This window comes from Crocuta crocuta, unplaced genomic scaffold (genome assembly GCF_008692635.1).
Source record: "Crocuta crocuta isolate KB4526 unplaced genomic scaffold, BGI_CrCroc_1.0 scaffold87, whole genome shotgun sequence".
NCBI lineage: Eukaryota > Metazoa > Chordata > Mammalia > Carnivora > Hyaenidae > Crocuta > Crocuta crocuta.
In genome coordinates this window covers 2,723,663-2,746,697 of record NW_027532166.1, presented here as the reverse complement: position 1 = coordinate 2,746,697, position 23,035 = coordinate 2,723,663, and the positions used below count along the sequence as shown (strand labels likewise).

The window sequence follows — 23,035 nt, the reverse complement described above, 5'->3', positions numbered from 1 at the left end:
TAAGCGCAGGCACCTCCTCAAAGATTTGCCTTTAAGGATACCTACAATTGCAGATGAGTCAGTGAACACCTGTCTGAGGCTCAGTTTCCCCACCTATACAACGGAAACATACAAACTTGACCCTACCCAGTCCCCAAGGTCAATGGGAAGATCCAGCATGAAGATTACCCCATGGAAACACTTTGAGAAGCACCCAGAGCTCTGGCTGGGATTGGTTGTTGTAGCTGTTGACTAAGCTGATCATCTGCAGTGATTTTAAGCATATGAAAATGATGTTTCTAGTTTATGGTGCAAGCCTCACCTTAAAGTAAGCTCAGAGGTCAGAGTTAAAGGTAGAGAGAAGAAAGACAGATTCTATAAAGCAAGCTGAAGCACATTTATGAATGCTTCTAATTCTCACTGGAGAGCATAGGGGAGGATGCATGCTGTCTTTCCCTTAACAATGTATATTTCAGGGCCCCAAAATAGAAAATGTATAATATCTAAAAAACAGTCTGATCCTCCTTAGTAACCTCCTTCAAAACGAGTAAGAGATTACCATATTATTCCAGCAAGATTCCTTTCTCCATCTCCCATCTCCTTAAGCTTTGTCATCCCAGGGCATTCAGGACTCCACTTCCATAATAATAATGATTTCATTAGACAAATATGATGCATTTCATTCTGTAAGATCTTCAGCCTTTGACAAACAAACATGCACTTTGCTGAAGACTATCTAACAACCACTAATGGAGTAAAACATGAAAACCCTTCAGAAAAGAATAATGAACCCCACTCTGTCTCCAGGGGGTAATTTAGTAGGTAGATTAGGCAACACTTGATTAAGGGTAAACCTCTCTTTTCCATAGAAATATACTGTGTTTGTATAGAGGGGCTGTATCAAGTGGAGGATTAGGTCACAAATCCTCAGGAAAATGCAGAAGATGTTTCTCAGAAGAAACATGCAAGTTACCGCACATTTGGAAAAACAAGCAATATTTTTTTGGGAGGAAAGAAGAAAAAATCCACATACAGCAGTTTTATTTACACGATTTCACTGGCCTTCTTGGAACATTTCTAAAACTGGTTAGTTCTTAAATAAATTGCAAAGGATGCCTCGTCACCTCTGATAGTCTATGAGTTACTAAAAAGAGTAACGATTCAACTCAAGGCTACCAGAAACTAATTGTCAAATAAGATTTTTTTGGGACTGCCTATAGGAACCTGTTGCAACAAAAGTCATTTTTGGCTCATGGGGGATTACAGTATGAAAGAAAAACAAATGCTAAAATAAACCCCCAAGGAAAGAAAGAATTTCTGTACTAAACCTCAGTCCTGTCCTCCAACGTTTTGTGTCCTCAGCAGACTTGCAAATACTTGAGTATTTCTTGTCTGAAACCATGAACAGAGTCTGGAAATGTTGGATGTGGTTTGGTCCACATGTCAACAATGTGATGGAATTTATTCACAACTTAATGGAACATCCCAATCTCTACACTCAAGATTGAAAATCCTAAGGCAAACAAAACACCTTACAGTGTTAAAAGAAATCATATTAAATTCTAATGCAACTTTGAACAAATGTGGATTTTTCTTTTAAGCCTGTGTTCAGATAACTTTAGTATCTTTCCATATGTTGAACAAGATGGCTGAAATGGAGCCTCCCTAAATCACTCTACACCATGCCTACCGAATGGCCATGAGAAACTAGAAACTGAAAAAAACGTGTTTTGACAATGATGGATCTCTTAACTCCACTGGTCAGGTTTCTTCTAATGGCAGTACTTAGAAGTGTACCATAACACAGGAACATAGATCACAGTTAGAGTAACAATTTTAAGCTTAGGGAATTGAAAGAGAAATGAACTTAACTCAGTGACTTGGAGAGATGAACATATAGATATGAGGCTTAAAAAATTGCTGCTTAAAACATATGTGTCCCTCTGCAAAGAAACAACTTACCAATGCTTGGGAACTTCATAATAAACTATATGTTTTGCTGAAAGCTATGCTTCTTTTTGAAGTTTATGTTGTTTGTTACACTTCCTCTGTTAGCGGACTCTAACTCTAATTGGAGAAGCAAAATAAAGGAAGTCCCCTTGGAAAAAAGATATGGATGTACAGACATGCACAAATTGAAAAATAAAATTGTCTTTCTAGCTTTTTTTATTGTTTAAAACTTTACTAAAAGGACAAGAACAAATGGGAACATTCATTTGCTTTTTAAACTGATCACACTTGGGTTTAACCACTGGCAGAGAAGAAACTTTACAGTTCCCTGGGAACCTATAATTTGGAAACGGAAGCACACAAGAACAGACTTTAGTTTTCAGGCAATAAATTGAAGAGAATTTTGCAGACATACAACAGAAAAAGAGCATAAAATATTGGCTTGTGCATTTCTTAGAATGTTAGTTCATTAACTTGATAACTGCACAGGGAAAAACGCAGCCAAAATCTACAAAGATGTCCAATGGGATTTCAAATTGGTATATTTACTCAGCAAGAAATAGCTAGAGGTTGGGGGTAGGGGGTGGGAATGCATCCCATTCTGGTAATGACGATTTAGTGTGAATCTCCGGAAAGTCACCTTGAAAAATCTCCATGCAATCTCTAACGGGACACACAGAAGCCCAAAGCCCCAAGGCCAGACATAAATATCATTGTCCATAATCTGTTTTCTGGGGATCAGTTCTACAGAATTATACCCCCCCAAAAAATCATGATCTTATACATTTACCTTTCACACACAATTCAACATAAACTTGAAAAATGTTTTAATTTTTCCTCCTTATTGCCCATTATGTTGTTTAATGCTTTATTGGAAACTTTCATTTGCTGCTATGTGTTCTATATATGTATTACTCATCAGTATAAAATAGTTGCAAAGGATTTGTTGGACGATACTCCCAGTGGTCACCGTCTTCTATGGCTAAAAGCTCATTATCAGTCTCTCTGGGAGAGAGCTTTAGTAACTGAACCCTACATAGATCAGGTACTGTGCAAGGCCCTTTCATAAAGCTCATCTTATTTAACCCACCCAGGGAGGTAGAGACTGTAATTCCCACTTATGAATGAAAAAAACTGAGAGTCAGAGAGGTTCCCAGCTTTACTCCTGAGCTAATAGTAATAAGGGTCGGTATTTCAAAACTGGACAGCTCAGCTTCATGGCTCTTTATCTTTCCCTTACTGCTCTCCTTGCCAAATTCTCCAAAAGAAGTTAAATCAAGAACACTCTCTATTCCTTTAGATTGTGGGTATTCCCTCCAAGGGGCAATAATTCAAGGTATTCAAGGTATTTTCAGACAAAAAGACAAAAAAAAAAAGGACTCAGGACAAATGCACCAAACTGTCCTCTCTCCTCAATGGATCAAGCTGAGCTTACTAGGGTGCTGGTCTCTTCACCCACTTCTCTTCTCACTCTTCATGAGAACCCAGTGGGATCAGAATGCAGGGCTGTGCAACAGACAAAACGAATAGTCAATTCATCTGCATATGTGCTTCACTGGGCCCACAGTGGTTTTCTAAAAATGAATCAAATCCATACATTTCACATAAAAAATTTCTATTTTGTGGCAATCAGAGAGTCTCTCAACCCTAGACCCACCTTTGTGGTAGCATTCAGCCAAAGCTTAGTGGTCTCAGTTCCTTTTGATAAGCCATGGGCTCTTGAGTTCTTCACAGTTCCTACCACTCTCTATCATTTCCATAAACTAAGGCCATTGCAGATGTAATTTTTCATTATGTCTATGGTATTGTTTTTTCCTATGTAGAGAAATATTTCTCCAAATCCTATCTCTTTTGACAGATTGAACAACTGGTTTCAAGTCCTCACCCTTCCTCGTATCTGCCCCTTTAAAATGTTTCCTTCATGGGTAGAATGTACTTCCCCAATCCTTGCTTATTTGCTCAGCCATGTGCCTTGCTTTGGCCTGTGGGATGGGGTGAAAAAGTGTCAGCTTAAATCTAGACTTTATGAGACCTTGCATGTTTTTGTTTACTCTCTTGTGCCTCTGCTACTATCATCAGAAGAGTTTTCCCTAAGTCACTGACACCCCTTCAGCCTGAGTCTCAGAATAAACATGTGGAATGGAGCTGCTCCAGCCACTCACAGACCTGCAGTGAGAAACAGGTATGCCCACTCAATCCTACCCTGGAGAGGCTGAGCCACTTAGCCTGAAAAATCTGTGAGAATAACTACTGATGCTTTAAATTCACTGAGTGTTGGGATGATTTGCTACACAGTGTTATTATTGCAATTGCTAACTGATACATCTCTACCAAAAAGAAAAATTAAAAGAGAGGCTGAAAGAATGAGACATCATAATTTTTTCTTACATGCAAACCTGTTTGTTATTTATGCTAATAGCCTAGACCCTGAAGTCATCTGAGTTTGCAACTTCTGCATAAAACTATAAACCTAAGAACTAAAGAAAGTTGGGTTTGTGAAATGTTTCTTAGCATGGCTATATATCTAGATTGGACTAAAATGGCCCAGTTTTTGCCTGTTGCTATTATGTCCTGGTTTGACTATATCCAATTTTGTCTCCAATTTTAATAACAGGTTGAATTCCTTCAATCTCTCCTTTGGAGCCTTATCCAACAGCCACTATTGTTGCAGGATATACTCTACCTGAGATTTCTCTGGATATGATACCTATTTGGTTGGTTGAAATCAAGAAGTCAGTTTGTCCAACCATTACAAAAAAACTAATGAAGAAAAAAATCAAATTTAGTAGGTGCCAATCCCATAACTATCAACCAATCAACCAGTCAACCACCTAACCAACCAAACCAGATCCTAGTTGACAGACACTCATTAAAAGTCTTAAGAAGCTAACTCATAAACAGGAAATACTTAAAACAACAGTAAGATTAAAAATTCAAATGCCCCAAAAAAGGAAAGTTCTGTCTTCAAAAGGCAGTAATTATTCCATCTGAGTATATCTGCTTAACAATCCAAGAAAGTGGGAGTTTCACTCTCTATTAACCTTAACCAGAAACATTTTCATCAAAATTAGTTGTGATTACTTTTTATTGCATTTCAAATGCTATCCTTTATTTGGGGTGGTCAGGAATGCAACTAAGCAATTCCAGACTATGCTATCTTTTATGAATAAGTCTGTGAGGTAGTTATTAAGGCCCTTTATAAAAATATTGCTATGCAAAAGTTCATGAGTCAAAATAAGACATTAATTTCCACAACTAGATGTGTCCTTAGAAAAGAAATGACTATATAAAGAAATGACAGCAACTTTGATGCTCTACATATAACAGAATAGAACTGTATAAATACCCACATATATCATAGACAACAATTTCACAAAATGTTCCTTTTAATTCCTTGTTATCATAATAACAGTTAATCATTAACACTTACTGTGAGCATAGATTGTGCCAAGTACAATTCTAAATTCTCTGTATGCGTGGTCTCTTTAATCCTCAGAGCAATTATGAAGTACATGTAATTATGATTAATCCCATTTTACAGATGAGGAAACTGAGGCCAAGGAAGAGTAAGTCATCTGCCTAAGGACATTCAGCTAGTGAATTCTGAAACTTGGAATAAATCCTGGGCATTCAAGCTCCAAAATCAGTTAAAGAAAGATAGTAATACTTGAGACACTGAAAACCATACTCAATTTGTCTGTTATGTTTTGTGTCCTGACTGTACCTTGCTCTACTCAGACTCTGCCTTTGCTGATGGTTCTCCTGCCTGGAGTGCCGTTCCTACTGCTGCATCCCTCCCATGTCAGACTCATTTAGCTCTAACCTCAACCACTTCATGAAGACTCTCCACCACTTGACAGTTTTCTTGCCATTCTCTTACAACTCTTCTCCAGAACTGTAACCATCTAAAGATGGTTGTGGAGTCCTGGCTCCACCATGTGCTAGCCAAGTAATCTTGGGGCAAGTTAATATAACCTCTCAGAGCCTCCTTCTTCTCATATATCAAATGGGATAGCGGTTAATCCACCCCATATGGTGGCTGTAGTTCATCTCTGTAGTTTTACTATCCAGCATCCCTTCTAGTAACATACTCCTTTCTTTATTGTGGGAGGTCACCTACTCCCACACTCAGCCCATATGACTTGGGTGTGGCTATCCCCTATCCCCTAAGCTCTAGGTGATCACACCCTGGCCTGGCCAATATATGCATTCTTTCATTCTTTGAACTTTTGCTAAAACCACTAAGAAAGAACTTTTCTCCTCCCTCAGGGTGACTGCACTCACAATGGAGGGTGGCTGTTGATGGCCATGGTTGGCATCACTGTGGACAGCTTTCCTAAGAATCAAAGCAACAAAGAACAGAGTGCAACTGTGAGTAGGACAGAGAGATTCCTGATGCCACTGTTGGAATATCTGAAGGAAGTCAGGCCTGAAGTCCATCCTTCAGTTAATTGTCCTTTGCAGTTAACTGATTCCCCTTTCCTCTCTTCTGCTTAGTAAAGACTGAGTTGCATTCCTGGTACTTGCAACTAAGAGTCCCAACTAACTCAGTTCATATAAGAATTACACAGGTGCCACAGTACCTAGTATACTGAAAAGTTCTATAAATGATAGCTACTACTGGTAGGGTTCCTCTACCTTAGTGTCTTGAAGGCAGGGAGACCCAAAGTCAGGTATACTTCTACTCTTTACTACCATGTCGCTTCATAACTTTTCTGAGATTCCAGTTTTACCATACATAAAATGACCAACATTGTGGTGAAGAAAACATGAGATTGTATGCCTGACAAGGCAATAAAATGTTCTACAAATTTTAGTTCTCATTATCTCAGTCTATAGTCTCCAATCTAATATCTCATATGACTGGTGGGGAAAGTAAGGCCCAAAATCCTGGGACAAGAACATGAAGGTAGCTGTAGATTCAAATAAGCTACTGGTCTGTGTTGAGGTGGTCCCATGCCTCAACAAACAATCTGATGTTACTATTGTGCAAACCAAATCAGGCATCCAAGCAAAGGGGTTTGAGTGAAACCATTAAGGCAGCTGCAGGACACAGAGGAAAAAGAAACTAATATTGACTAAGTAACCTCCATGTTCCATGCTTTGTGCAAGACATTTCCCTATATCTCCTACTAGAATAATTACTTATTTCTCTTTTGGTCAATTAAAAAGATGAACTGTGAGTACATATTGAAACTATCTAACTTCTTCTATCTCCAAGGAGGAAACCTAATATATAACTAGAGAAAGACACTAATTAATAAGCAAAATGTAACATGAACTCTGGCCAACTTGAACTACTATGTTTAAAGGCACATTGGAATAAATAAAGGAACTTCAAAGCAAATGCCCTGCTTTAGCATGAATGTTTTATTGAGTACATGGGGAGAGCTCCTTTGCCAAAAATAGGGATGGTTAATGAGGAAGAATTGGTGTTTTCAGTCAGCCAGTTGGTTTCTCAGATAGGGGTGTCCGTTCAGAGATAACTATATTCTACAGAGAAGACAGAATAATGATCTGCCTCAGAGCATCAGAGTTTTGAACAAAACAAAACCAGTTTTGTAAACTATCTGAAAGTATCCTTTTTCAAATACCTTCTGTGATAACACGCATACATTTCCCTTCTACAAACGCCAAAGCCACTTAAATATAATTCTAAAAGGAGGACATTTCTATGTTTTAAGCTTCTTGCCAACTTTATAAATGCAGCCCTTACTTTTTAGGATGAGGGATAGGAACCAAGAGACTCTGTGCAGTATTAGATTTTCTACCATAATCAGCTCTTCTTGGGCACCATTCTGAAAATGATACTCCACACTTATAAAGACATGTTGGGTTCTCTGGGAGTACACAGTTAGTGCTGGACTCAGAGCTAAGGCAAGCCCCCCATTTCTGTGCATATTTTTCCACAGCAATGGATGCATTTCAGAGAAAGTCAATCTCCAATTATTTAGGTATAAAGAGGAGAAGCCTCAGCTCACCTGCAAATGCTGTGAATTATCAGCCATGCTATCCTCTCGCCTGCGGACTTCTTCCAGTAACTGGGCATTCTTCTTTTTTTCCAACTGTTGGTTGTGCTTGAGGTTGGCCACCTTCTTATTCTGATCCTTCATATGCCTGAGAAAAGTCAGAAGAGTGAAGTCAAATTCAACCACTGGAAGGTCATATGTTATCACAACATGAGTACTAAGGATAGAATATATTGATATGGATTTGGGAAAAGGTGGAACTTCAAATTATTCCACTCATTCAACCACAAGTATGTGTTAAGCACCCACTTAATGCCAAGTGCCAGGATGGGGCTGCTGTGGTGAATGAGATATTTATACTCCTCACCCAACTCATGTAACTTGAAATCTAGTGGGAGAGACAGACCAGTACCAAGGAGACACAACTTAGGTTTCCTAAGGTGGGGGGAGGGGGGAATAAACTGCATGCTGTGCCAGTTGATGACGTGCACTGAATGTGTGGAAGGGCATGAAGTGGGGGTATTCCTTTAGGCACTGTGGCCAAGAAACCTCCCTAAGGTGGCAAAAATATTGGGTAAGACTTCAAGGAACCAGCCAAGAAGTCACCAGTAGAGATGCTCCGCAAGTACAGGGAATAGCAAGTGCAATTCCCAAGGCAAGAAATGACCAACACTACTTCTAAGAACTCGAAGGCTGCAGTGAACCTAGCCCAGGGCGAAGGGGAAAAGGGATAGAACCTGGGACTGCAAAGGTAAGCAGCACTCAGGGAACACAGGGCCCATGGTCTGTGACAGAGCATTTATTTTCTTTTAAGTGGTTGCTCTTTTAATTATTATTATTCTTTTGGATCATGTTCCTATTCTGAGATCATAATCCATTACTTTGATTTTAAAATAACAATTACAAGGTTCCAATCAAATACATTGTCATCACTTAGCTCAAACAGAATAACAATTTGGGTAATCATCATGTTAAGTAAAGCCCTGGTGTTCAGAACAAAAGTTCTTAATGGATCTATAGGATGTCAAAGTGCAAAATCATAAAGTAAGCAAGTGAGTAAAAGACTAAGGACAATGGATGGGTTAACAGAGTGCGGGGAGGAGTTATAGGCGTAATGTGGCCTATTTCACCAGCAGCCTTTAGCAAAAACATTCCACAGATTTAGGCAACCATGTCCATGGCAGCTGGTATAAATCTAATTCCACGGTGAGGACTGCAGCAGGAGGACAGTACAGAAGGCTTAGGAACACTGATTCCAAAAGAGGAGGGTTGCAGAGCAGAATCTTTTGGGATCCTTCCTGATCCCTCTCCTCCCCAGTATTGCTAAGTCATCTGTTGTCACGAGCCCTGATTCCCAGAGCAAGCAAGAGAGAATCACTGCTCTCGTGGAAATATGCACAAGATGAGAATAGATGATACCCTGCAAACATGTCAAATTGAAACAATTACTAATCAAATGGAAGATACTGTCAATAAAAAACTTTTACTTCTAGTCCTCATAAAATTATATACTCTGCTACTCCCTTCCACTCCAAGAAAATGAAGTTCAAGAGAATTGTTTAAGCTAAACGATTTCTTCTATCAGGAATCCTACTAATTAAAATATTCTGAACACTGGTCTTTATTAATATTTACAGTACCTGCTGAAGCAGTGATTTAGGTATTCCTAGTGACACTTACTAAGAGGATTATGGTGAGAGAACAGCCATCTACTTGGTCAACATTGGGATTAGATAATTTTTGTCCAATATTTCCTTATTTCTATGCAATACAGTAAGGTACATATCTGACACTATCAACTCAAGTCTACATGCTAATCTTCTTTTAGGAAATTACCTTTTGGTTACTACAAAGATGTTAAGATGTACATCTTAACTACAAAGATGTATTTCAAAACTCATGCCAATGTGGGGTAAGCATACTTCCCAGTTCAGGAAATAAGGTCAGTGCCCAGTAAAAGAATGTGATGGAGAGGTTAGTGTTATTAGAGAGATTGTTTAAGTAGAGGATATTTTTATAAAGAAATACTTTTTATATCTTTAAAGCACACATTTAACGACAACCAACTGCTGAACGTTTTTTACCCCAAGTAACAATGATAAAGAAAATAGACTATTATCATGAACATCATTTGCATAATGAACTCCCACAAAGTTCTTGAGGCAGTCTGAACATATACAGATCTTATTTTCAGGAATATTGCAGTGTTTTTTCAATCCAAAAATAAAAAACAAACAAACAAATCTCCAAATCCATGCATCCCTTAAAGCTTTCTGTTCTAAAAAAATTTTTAATTTTTATTTTTGAGAGAGAGAGAGAGCACATGTGCAAATGAGCAGGGAGGGCAGAGAGAGAGAGAGAGGCACAGAATTCAAAGTAGGCTCGAGGCTCTGAGCTGTCTGCATAGACCCTGATGTGGGGCTTGAACTCACGAGCCATGAGATCATGACCTGAGCTAAAGTTGGACACTTAACCAACTGAGCCATTCAAGTACCCCTAAAGTTTCCTGAAATACAAAGGAGTGGCTAATAAAAATGGAAAACTGAAGTTTGGAGATTCAAATGCTGCCTGACTTAGGACATGAATGATTGGAAAAGAAAAGCTGGGTTCTGAATGGCACTGTTCTGACTTTGGCTACTTGGATGCATGCACAGCAAGGTGATGAAAATTATGATCTTATCTCTGTAGACATAAGCATCAATAGATACATATAAAGTACATACACTCCCTTGCAGAAGTGCTATGGTTTTCAAATATATTTCTAGCAACAGAACTCTTTCTTTTTAGTAAGAGCTTACATGAAAGCAAAAAAGGAAAAGAAGGACTGCTCTGGTTGAGGCAGGAAAGAGGTAAGAGGTAGGGGAGACAGGTGAGCAGAACCTCCCTTACTAGACTGTCAATCTCTCACATATCCCTCAGAGAAGCCAAGGCTACTTGAAAGCACAGGTTCAAACAGCTTTTTATGGGGTAAAAGGAGAGGGAGGGAGGGAGGGAGAGAGAGGGAGAGAGAGAGAGAGGCAGAAAGAGAATTTATGAAATTTAAAAAGATGAGATCCCCTGGTAAAAAGAAAATACCTCCACAGAAGCTTACTAGACTCTTGCTGAGGGAACAACAAGTGTGATTTTTGCTAGTAATAACTTCAGCATCTCCAAGAATGAAATCTGTAGGTGACTTATCAGTTCTGGGTTTCCTCCCACCTGCAGAAGTAAACCCACATGCATAAATAAACTGTGCTAAACTCAGTACATCTCTCATTTGTACTAAACTCCGGAAGGCAGAACCCCTGGGGTGCCGAATACAAAGTCCTCTGGCAATAATGCCTGAGAAGAAAGTGTCATTGATACCCACTTCCAAATTCCCACCCACTAGGCAACTCAGATTCTAAGGCTCTGAGACTGACCTGCTCCATGTTTGGAAATAAAGATTCCTAGGGGTAAACTTTTTTTTCTCCAGGGAAACACATTAAAAATATGTCCAAGATGCAATTTTTTTTAAAAAGCAGTTATAGGGGCACCTGAGTGGCTCAATTGGTTAAGCATCTGACTTCAGTTCAGGTTGTAATTTCAGCCCACCCCATGTTGGGCTCTGTGCTGACAGCTCAAAGCCTGGAACCTGCTTTGAATTCTTTGTCTCCCTCTCTCTCTGCCCCTCCCCTGCTCATACTGTGTCTGTCTCTCTATCTCTCAAAATTAAATAATAAACATTAAAAAAATTTTTTAAAGCAGTTATGACGGAGGGTTACATGGAAGTTGGTTGGAGAGTACATCGGTAGGGTCCATTTTCATCATTCAATTTAAATTGGCTAGTGTTATTAAACAAGTCATGTCACATCATTAAGGAATTTGGATTAAATTAAAAAAATTCTAATAGGTATCAAGATCAATGATGGTTACTACATTAAGAATGAATATCAGAGAGGACAGAATTCTGCTATTTTTCACTAGAACAGCTAATCAAATTAAAATTAAAATTAGAAAGTGTTCCCTAACCTATTGGTGAGAGAGTATCAGACTTTGTGGCCTCTAGAATCACATAGCTGGGAGGGAGTGTGGAGTAAGAGGTACATATGTTACTTTAAGCTCATGTCTATACTGTATATAAAGGAGAAAAATAAAAACTTTTTTTCTTATCTCAGCAGAAGCAAGATGCCATTTTTTTAACCTATCTTTTCTCATACATTTTAAAAGACTGGTAATGTCCATTGTTGGAGAGGATGCCAGAAGCTAGTCCTTTCATATATGGTCAGGAGGAGTATAACTGACAAAATTTGTTATAAAATTATAAACTAATTTGGCAGTATCCACCAAAGTGTCCATACCTTTTTCCCAAGAAAACCCATTTCCAGGAAAGTAGCCTACAAAAATGTCTGCACATATGCATGAATATTTATGTACAAAAATTCATTATACCACTGTCAAAGTGAAAATTTGAAAACTGCCAAATCATCCATCAGAAGGAAACTGGCTGAAGAAATCAAATGCATTCATACTCCGGAACTCCAAGATAGCTAAGAAGTTTAAGGCAAAACTAAAGTATAGACATGGAAAACCTTTAAGACATATTGTTAATAAAAAAAAAAAAAGAAAGAAAGAAAGAAAAAGCAGGTAGCAGAATAATAATACATATAGTCTGATCTTATTTATGTTAAAATAAAAAAGCCTATTTGGATGTATATATACACATATCCATGGAAATGGAAACTGCAGTAAACATTGTACCACTGAGGAACAGAATGGATCAGGGAAGAAGGGGGAGCTCCCATGTGTTACCATATGCACGTATGTGTGTGTTTAAGTGAGGCATAAATACATATAAGAAAAACACAGATATTAGGTGTAAAAATCAATGATTTTTGACCAATCAAAATGTAGAGCATTGCTACCACCCAGCCTCATGTCTCTGCCCCTTGACAGGAAGTAATCGCTATCCCAGCTTTTATCTGCACGGATTTGTTTTGTGGGTTCCTGAACTTCGTATACATGGACTCATACAGTACACGCCCTTTTGTGTCTGACTTCTCTGACTCAGTGTAAGGTTTTTGAGACTCATTCATACTGTGCCTAAGTAGTGGTATTCCATCATATGAATATACTACAGCTTGATTACCTATTCCCTTATTAAATGGATATTTGGGCTATTTCCAATTTTTTTACTGTTGAGAATAAGGGTGCAATGAACATTCTTGTATCAATCTTTTGTGGACATATGGTTTCATTTCTCTTGGTTAAATAATAACTAGATGTAGGTATAACTGGGAGTATAAAATGGTGTAACCTATGGAATACAATTCCGGGGTATAAAAATCTTCCAGGAACCACTGAAGGGCAGGAGCTAGTTGCATCAGCCCTGGAGCTAGGCTGTCTGGGCTCTCATCAGAAGTCCACCCCTCTCTAGCAGTGTGACCACAGTGTCTTAACCACTCTGTACTTCAGCTTCTTCATTTATAAAATGGAAATAATTGCATCTAACTCAAAGGGTTACTATGAAGAGCTAATAGGTTAGTACAGGTAAAATGCTTACAACAGATTCCAGCATGTTTCCTCTGTTTCATTCTTAGCTCACAATATAAATGTGATCATGTCTTGTGGAATGTTATGAATACATATTTAGTGTCTTACTTCCCACACTGGAATAGCAGCTATTTAAAATGCCTCAAACAATGGACTTTGGAATACGTTATCAAACCCTCTGTGTCATTCATTTAGTTTCCAGTGTGCTTTACTTATTAAGATGAGATGCATTCCTGGAAGGCTAACCTAATGGAAGCATTGCAGAAAGGTCACTACAAGCATGGGTAAGTGAGCTGGGATCCTGAAGTGACTGCACAAGCAGATGGGCCACACACACACAATGGAAGCTAACAATGAGTATTGCATGCAGAATTTCCAATAATAAAGGCTTTTACTTTTAACCACTGAGATGATTCCACTTTTTAAAGCTTGCAAATACCATTCAGTATTCAGCATAGCTATAAATTTTAGAAAGCTACATAACTATTCTAAAGATATTTTTATAGCACATACAAATGTGCTAAGTGTCATGAGCATGATAGTCCTTCCTGAAAGAGAAAGTATCTGGCCAGCTGTGGCTACTTGAATCCAGCTCTCCTCCCAGCAAAGAGAAACAAGTAGGGCCAAGGCCTTAGGACTTAGCTCCAATATGGATTAACTCCCCCTCTTCTAGAGCCCATATGCACTCTCCTCTCCCTCCACTGTTGACTTCCCCACCCACACTGGGAAAACCTACAAAGTAGGTCACACAGCAGAAGCTGGTCACAGTCAGCAAGAGAAGGATTTGTTTTTCTTGTAGATATTTCACTCTGGAGAAGTTCTGAAGCACTGACGTCCTTCAACTGTTCTCCCTTATTCTGGCCCCAGAGAACCTCCTCCCCCCAGATATCAATAGAGCACCACCCTAAGAATGGATGCAATGCAATGGCTGAGGGCCTACACTAAAGCAGACAGTTGGGGCCTCCTATGGAAGACGCCAGGAAGAAAGCCGGGTGCTCTCTGATGCCCCTTGTCCTCCTCCAGATGCATTTTGTAAGACTGGGTTGCACCCAAAGGACAGTCAGCGGGAAAAGGGAAAAGGCTGGCCTGTTTTTCACACTGCTCAGGACTCAAAGTTCAATTCAGGGGCATCTAATAACAAGACACTCTTGCTGGTGAGAAAACCATACACAGTTACAAGGGTCACATGACCAATAAGCCTGGCTCCCATTTACTATTCATCAAATACATGTCTTGCTGCTTAGCCTCCCATGTAGGTCTTGTGGCCCCGAGAGCAGAGACTGGTCACATAGGTCTGAGAATGGTAGCCCTGGAATGACTGTTTTTCTCATTGTCAAGCAATAAATGTGATGTTCTACATTCCTCTCACTGTAGACTGGACTATATGCTCAGGCTTCTCAGCCCATGTGGCCCACATTCGCGCCACCAGGAGAACCAAAGCAAGGTCGAGAGACCTGCCCGGCAAGCACCTCCTGCTGCAGGACACCATGGCTCCACCTATCCCATGGTGCTTTGATACCCTGCAGGAATGCAGACAGGGAAACACAGAGTGGGCAGGCCCTTTCTCTCCATCACTCCTGTTACCCCAACACTTCAAGTCACCATCATTTCCTGCCTAGACCATGATGTTCTTCTCTCCTCACTGGTCTCCCTGCTTCTGCTCTTGTGCCCCCTTTAAGCCATTCTCCAGCCAGCAGTGAGAAGGAGTGTTTCAGAACAAGTCAGATCATATCCTTGCTGATGTACAATCCTCCAACCGTTTCCCATTTCCCAGAGAACAGACTCGCACATCTGCAGAACCCACCAGCCTCATCCCACACCATTTTCACCTTTACCCACAGAATCCAGAAGCCAGTTTTCTTTCAGTCCTTCCCACCAGAGGGCACAGACACGTGCTGGTCTCTCTGTCTGGGGCTCCCCCACCCTTTACAGTCATCGCTCCTCCTCTGTGGCTGACTCTGATTCTTCAGATCTCAGCTTCAATGTCTTCAGAGTCTCAGAGGGGCCTTTTCTGGGCACCAAATCCAACAATATTCCCTTCCCTCACCAAACCTGCTACAACCACACTCCATGCACTTTCTCTAGTGCACCCACCACAACTTGTAATGATACATTTATTTGCATTTTGAATTGATTACTGCACCACCAGGTAGGCATTACTATCAGAACAGGGCCCAATCTTGGGGTATTCACAAGACTGAAGGAATGACCTCTAACCACATCCTCTCGGGCCCAACCTACCATCACCTCCAAGTTGGGCAATGATGCCAGCTCCAACTGGCCCATCTAATTCATTCACCATGAGAGAGAGGAAAGAGTGTCTGATACATAAACAGGATGATATTTCTCTACTGCTTAAAACTTCTCATTGGATTTCCACTATCTGTGGAAAAGGTCATGCTACTTCCCAGGACTTCTACCAGGTCTAGCTTCTGCCTCTCCAAGTCTTATCTCACCCTCTTCCCCCACCCAGCCACACTGGCCTTACATTTGGACCCTGAATACACCAAGTTGTATGAACCTCAGGACCCATGCACAGTGCTTTCCTCTTCTAGAAAGTTCTTCACCTCATTCCCTTCTCAGCCCTTACATCACAGGCAATTCATATGTATCCCTATTAGGATGTCTTCTTCTGGTAAGCCTTGGTCAATCTACAAAGTTGTATCCCATTACAAATTCCAAAATTATGCTGTGCTTGCCTTGCTAAAAACTCAACACGTTTCTGATCCTTTAATGTCTTCCTTGTTGTGCTATAAGCACCCTTTTTACAGTGGTGACAACCATCTTATTCTCTTCTCGAAGAATCCAGCACAATGCCCACTCCACTGTCACCAACAGATTTCTGCTGGATTGAATTTAATTCTAAAACCTGCTGCTGTTTGGTCAAAGGATGAAACAGGTCCCTTGTGTTGGGTAGGTGTTTTATGAGAATCCATAAAATTATTTAGGAATGTGTATCTAGGGATTTATAGGAATTAAGGTTGACCTCATATTTGTTTTCAGAAATTCAATTTCATGAATGAATATCAGTTTATTGCCAATGAGATGGTGTCCAGTCAAAGTGAAAGGAAATCAGACTGGACAGCTGATGAATGCAACTGGGTATCACTACTGGCTGCGAGCACAACAATAACACAGAGTGCTCATTCCTGTGTAAAGGTTTTTTTTTTTTTTTTTTTTAATTAAACCCAAGATCTAAAAAGCTGTGCCCAAAAGAAATGACCCAGTATAGTATCTCTTTCATAGTTTAATTCATAAGCAATGGATGGCTTTTAAAAGTCTACATGGTCCACAGCAATCTGATGGCTTTTCTTGTTTACGCTGCTGAGAAAAGCTTTCTCTAAGTCTAAAAATAGGGACTAGTAAGTTTTTTTTCTATAAAGGGCTAGGCTAGTAAATATCTTAGGCTTGGGGAAACATACAGCATCTGTAGGAAGTATTCAACTTTGCTTCAACTTTGTCATTGTACTATGAAAGCAGCCACAGACAACATATACAAAAATGGGCATGGCTGTGTTTCAATAAAACTTTATTTACATGAGGTGGCAGAGCTGGACTTGGTCCATGGGCTACAGTTTGCTGAACCCTGGTCTAGACATGTTTTAACACTGCTATGTAGTAATGATAACCACAAGCAGCATATGCTCACGTCATAGGATATGCTCTAAGCATCTTATACTTATCAACTCATTTAATACTCACAACAACCCTGTAAGGCAGGTCCTTTGATTATTCCTCCTACTGATGAAGAAACTCTCCAAAGTTGTAGTGCAAATGAGTGCAGAGGCAGGATTCTCAGTCAATCTAGCGCCAGAGGCTACCCCACCACTTTAATCTCTATGCTGTGCCACCCAACTGTAGAGAATGTTGCTGACTACCTTCATACCACTCTCACTTTCTCTTGTCCCAGGCTTCCCCAGAAAGGTCTAAAGAATAACAAGAGAAATTCTCAGAATACAACCTCTGTTCTGTGGTCCAGCCATTTTAAGGCACACCACTTCAAACTTTATAGGATGCCCTGAGCTGCAACCTGGTTGGCTATTAGAGAACTAGATACACATGAGGTAATTACCCAAGAATATTGGCTTTCCACCAGGGGAGCCTTGGAATGGAAGGTGGGAGCTTAACAGCTTCAAACTTCATGGTGGCAGCAACAGTTACTGAAATGAAGACCCACCTCTGAAGCAGAACACAAAATCAACAAGCACGCCATGCAATTTCCCTATTAATTTCCGTTCTCTGAACCCGTTAACCTCAATGCGACCACTTTTTGAACAAATTATTTGGTTTTATGGATGAATCTACAAGGATAAATGTTTAGTGTATTTCATATCCTGGAACCTCACTGCATCATAATGAGTTTGGCTCTTCCTGTACAGACAGATTTAATCAGAGACAAAGAGTTTGGAGATGATAAAATAAATGAAGATAAAAGTAGACGCTCAACAAAAAGGGAAAGTAAGAAAAAAATCCAAATGGGTAAGAACAATAACAGATAACAGGTAACAGATCTTAGGACAGCACTTCTGGAAACATGGGGGCAAACTCAAGTCAGGGCTAAGACAATAAAGTTAAAACCCCTGCCCAGTTCCCAATTCATATCCTCTTGCACATCATTTACTTCTTCTCAAATAAAAAAATAAAATAAAATCTAAACACTTTAAAAACAAAACATTCCTATAATTGCCACAACTCCAGGGAGTATTGTATTCTTCTAAAAGCCTATGACTCCACTGTTAGACACAGGCACATTAGGGCCAATTTGGTAGGGTGTCAGTTGTATTTACAGTTTGGGGTAATATAAAAACATATGGAAACTGTGAAAATTGACCCCCGGGGGGCTAATGTTGGAGGAAACCAACATTCCACAGTCTGGCCAGAGGTTGGGGGCGATTTGCCCAGACAATATACAGCCAAAGCAACCTATGAGCACAGGGGCACTTCGTGTATGCAAGACCTATTTTTATTGCATCCAATCTGGAATTGGTCTGCAGCAGCCCAGACATAAAACAAAGCAGAGGAATAAGAAGATAAAAATCTTATATGCTGATTTTCTAAATTAAAGTACAGAAATAATGTGTCAGAGTTTATATTATTTCCTATAGAAATCAATGTTAAAATATTGCTATAGAATAAAAACATACTCAGTTTTGGGATGTCATATTAAGTGCTTAAGAACTATAAAAATATAACCTTGGTTAAACAAAACAACATCCTCACATGGAGAGTATTTTTATCCTCATTTCACAGATGAAGAAACTGAGACTTAGAGAGGTTAACATCATATATCACACAGTTAATAAGAAGATGATCCAGAATTGGAACAATCATTTCTATGAAGCCACAGCTCATGGTCTTATCTATTATGCTATATGAATAAAATATTATTGTACATTATTATGAGATCTTTGCCACAAAAGCAAATGGAGCCTTCTAGCCAGAACTAGACATTCCTTTTTGAGACTTAATCTTTTTTCTATAACAGGGAGGCAAAGCACTAATCTCAGTAAGTAAGTTATACTCTCTTTAGGATCTGGTCCAAGGTATAGCTTATTAGACCATCCCAAAGATAATTCAGACTAACACTGAGTCAGTTATCCATTGCTGTGTAGCAACTTAACACAAACTTAGCAGCCTAAAACAACACTCATTTATTACATCATGGCTTCAGTGAGTCAGAAGTCCAAGCACAGCTTAGTTTGTCTCTCTGATTCAAGCCTTACCAGGCTGAAATCAAGATGTTAGCCAGACTGCATTTCTTATCTGTTGGCTTAAGTGGAAGAATGTGCTTCTAGACTCATTTGGGTTGTTGGAAGAACCCCTTTTTTGCAGCTGAATGAATGAAGTTCCTAGCTTTTTACTCGCTGTTGGCTGGAGCTAGAGACAGCCCTCAGGATCTACAGGCTGCTCATAGTTCCTTGCCATATGGCCCTCTCCATGGGAAGTTCACAGTATGGCTGTTTGATTCTTCAAGGCCAGCAGGCAAAGTTTCTCCAGTTTGCTGAGATGGAGTCTTATACAAGGTAAAGTTCATGGGAGTGCCATCCTCCTACCACCTTTGCTTTATGTAACATACCTCATCCAAGAGATTGGCATTCATCAAGTTTGCCACATTCTATTGGCTAGATTCAAGTAACAAGTCCTGCCCACATTCAAATGAGGGAGATTATAATTTAAAAACTACCTTTAATTACTTAAAATTTTTTAAACCTTTATTTTGTTTGTGCTAATCTTTCAGAGGACCTCACAATCTTTTTACTCTCCATTTCAAACTGTTTAGCTCATTATCTACCTCACAGACTTCATTTTTCCATTTCTCAAACTTCTTCCAAACCATTTTCACCAGTGCAACCTAAGGTATTTGGAAGGCATAACTTATGGCCAATGAGGGGTTATGGAAATTTATGCATCTTTATACTTTCCCAAGTATTTATCCCCATGACAACACACTGCAAAAATAAATGTCTGTTCTTTCCACTCTTCTTCTCATAACTCAAATCTCTTCTAACTTAGTCTAATGACAACGAGTAAAACAGAATCACTGGTGGGTGGCGGATAAAATGAAAATCAGTGAAGGATAACAAAGTGGCAGAATTATCGGCAAAGAGGGCGTAAGCCACTTCCTCCCAATTACATGAGAAGACAGAACAAACCACTTCCCCACACAATTGCCTCAGCACAATTAACCACCTCCCAAACCCATCACTGTGATTCCACCTGTTTCAATACCACTCGATGTTGTTCTAACTCAGTGGTTTACAACAGTGTTCTGGCAGGACAAGCTTTGGGGGATGTTGCAAATTTTTAGAAAAACAAAAACAAACAAACAAAAAGGGTAACACATCCCCAAAGGCAAGGGAATCAAGAGCAAAAATGAACTACTGGGACCTCATCAAAATAAAAAGCTCTGCACGGCAAAGGAAACAATCAATAAAACTAATAAGCAACCAACAGAATGGAAAAAGATAGTTGCAAATGACATATCAGATAAAGGGTTAATATCCAAAATCTATAAGGAACTCATCAAACTCCACACCTGAAAACAAATAATCCAGTGAAGAAATGGGCAGGAGACATGAACAGACACTTCTCCAAAGAGGACATCCAGATGGCCCACAGACACATGAAACAATGCTCGGCATCCCTCATCATCAGGGAAATACAAATCAAAACCACACTGAGATACCACCTCACGCCAGTCAGAGTGGCTAAAATGAACAAATCAGGAGACTGTAGATGCTGGTGAGGATATGGAGAAATGGGCACCCTCCTACACTGTTGATGGGAATGTAAGCTGGTGCAACCCCTCTGAAAAACAGTATGGAGGTTCCTCAAAAAATTAACAATAGAACTCCCCTAGGACCCAGCAATAGCACTGCTAGGAATTTACCCAAGGGATACAGAAGTGCTGATGCATAGGGGCACATGTACCCCAATGTTCATGGCAGCACTTTCAACAATAGCCAAAACATGGAAAGAGCCTAAGTGTCCATCAACTGACGAATGGATCAAGAAGATGTGGTTTATCTATACAATGGAATGCTACATGGCAATGAGAAAGAATTAAATCTGGCCATGTGTAGCAACATGGATGGACCTTGAGGGTGTTATGCTGAGCGAAATAAGTCAGGCAGAGAAGGACAGATATTATATGTTTGCACATATAGGTGGATGAGGAGGAAGCTAACAGAGGACCATGAGGGAGAAGAAGGGGAAAAATAGTTGGGGAGAGGGAAGGAGGCAAACCATGAGAGACTCTTGAATGCTGAGAGCAAACTGAGGGCTGATGGGAGTGGGGGAGAGGGTAAGGGGGTTGATAGGCATGGGGGAGGGTACTTGCTGGGATGAGCACTGGGTGTTATATGTAAACCAACTTGACAATAAACTATTTAAAAAAAAATTTTTTTAAACAAAAAAAAAAAACAAATAAGTCTTCAGGACATAGTAAAAAAAATTTTTTTGAACAGGTTTCTTATACTTCAGAACTTTTCAGAGACTTTACTATTGTGAGGTGCACTGTGAATTTCTAAAAAAGGACATGGTAGGATATGCTTATTAAGTTTATTTGACCCAAACCCTTTTCCCCTCCACTGAAATATTGTTCTGATGTATAAAGTCCAAGGAACAATAGTGTTAATGAGAGTTTCTCAAGTTTTAATTATTAGTGTGTCACCTCAATGATTTTTTCTATAACATACACTATCTGTGCTACTTAATATTTTTCTTTAAATACTTTCACTTTATATACTTTTTAGATTTAGAGTCTTTCCAAGCAAGAATTAATGAAATCATGCTTATATTTGATCTGCAAGTTATGGATGTTCTATACAAAGAAGCATAATTAATAATATACATAAGTATTAATCTGTACCACCTAAAAGCATCCTAATTTTTAAACACGTAACTAACAATAACAAAGATTCTTGGGTACCACCAAAGCCATGACTAGAAAAGACAGAGACGGCATTTAAGAACAAGGAAGAACAAGAGAGCTCAATCTCCCTCTTCCATGTATGGCTGATGAGATTACTGCTCAGAGCAGTTCACTGACTTGCACTCATGTGCACGCGCGCACGTGCGCGCGCACACACACACACACACACACACACACACACACACACACTCAGGTGGTATGTCTAAAGCTCTCAGCATGCTGAGAAGTGCCAAGTGAGTGAGACCCCAAGTTTCCTCAATTAGAGCTGCTTAAGATGTCTCCTTTTGTGCAGCACTAGTGAAAGTCACCCTTTCTGCTGCAGTTCAGCAATTTCATTATTCCTAGGGAGATACAGACCACTGATCTTCACTCTGTCCTTAAGAATTTCAGCCCTAACAAACCCAAGGAGTTTGCTTGGAAGCAGAACAATGCCCTTCCTTTGCTTGTCACCAAAGGGCCATCCAAGATGAATCAGGATAGCCCTGGATCAGCTCTTGATTTCAAGCTAGAAACATGTCTAGAGTATAAGAGTGGAGCAGAGTGAGCTTAAGAGCCGTGACTTGAAGCCTGATTGCATGAGTTCAAATTGCAGATCATCCATTTCTTCACTGAGGGACCTAGGATGGGCGAATTAATTTTTTGTATCAGTTTCCTTATCTGTAAAACAGGTGAAAAGTAAAATAACACTTGCTCAAAGGAGAAATAAATGAGATAATACAAGACGGGTACCAGTATATAGTAAGGGATCTATAAATGCCACCATATAGCAATTTTAATGATAAGGACAAGAATAATGGTAGTAGTGGCTTCTGTTCTCCATGCTTCCAGGCTGACTAACCTTTGCTCAGTGGCACCTGGAAAAAGCTGTTGGAAAGAAGGCTACCAATGCCCTCAACCCCACGACCCAACACTCACAAAGTGCCATAAAGGTGGCACCTATCTGAGGTGCTGGGTTATCTCAGCTCCGCAGTTAAAAGCTCAAATTTTTGGAGACAGTGTGACTGGCCAATTGAGGGGTTCTGGAGGTCATATCTGGGTCACATATCTGCATCTGCCTCTACTGGTTGTGTGGCCTCCAATCTGGGGTGTAATCTATGGGGCACTGAAAACAATAAAGGCATAAAGATGTGGCATCCCTTCTCTCCCCAGGTTTGTGGAGCAGGACTTAGCTTTGCTATACAAATTATGACAA

At 39.8% G+C, this 23,035-nt stretch overlaps 1 protein-coding gene across 1 annotated transcript in view; it reads right to left on the bottom strand.

Moving 5' to 3' along the window:
* ERC2 (ELKS/RAB6-interacting/CAST family member 2) overlaps nt 1-23,035 on the bottom strand; it is an 885,144-nt gene that overhangs the window by 417,223 nt on the left and 444,886 nt on the right. The window contains exon 12 of the mRNA XM_077776719.1: nt 7,911-8,046. Coding sequence (XP_077632845.1) covers nt 7,911-8,046 — 136 coding nt within the window. The remainder of the gene's footprint in view (nt 1-7,910; nt 8,047-23,035) is intronic.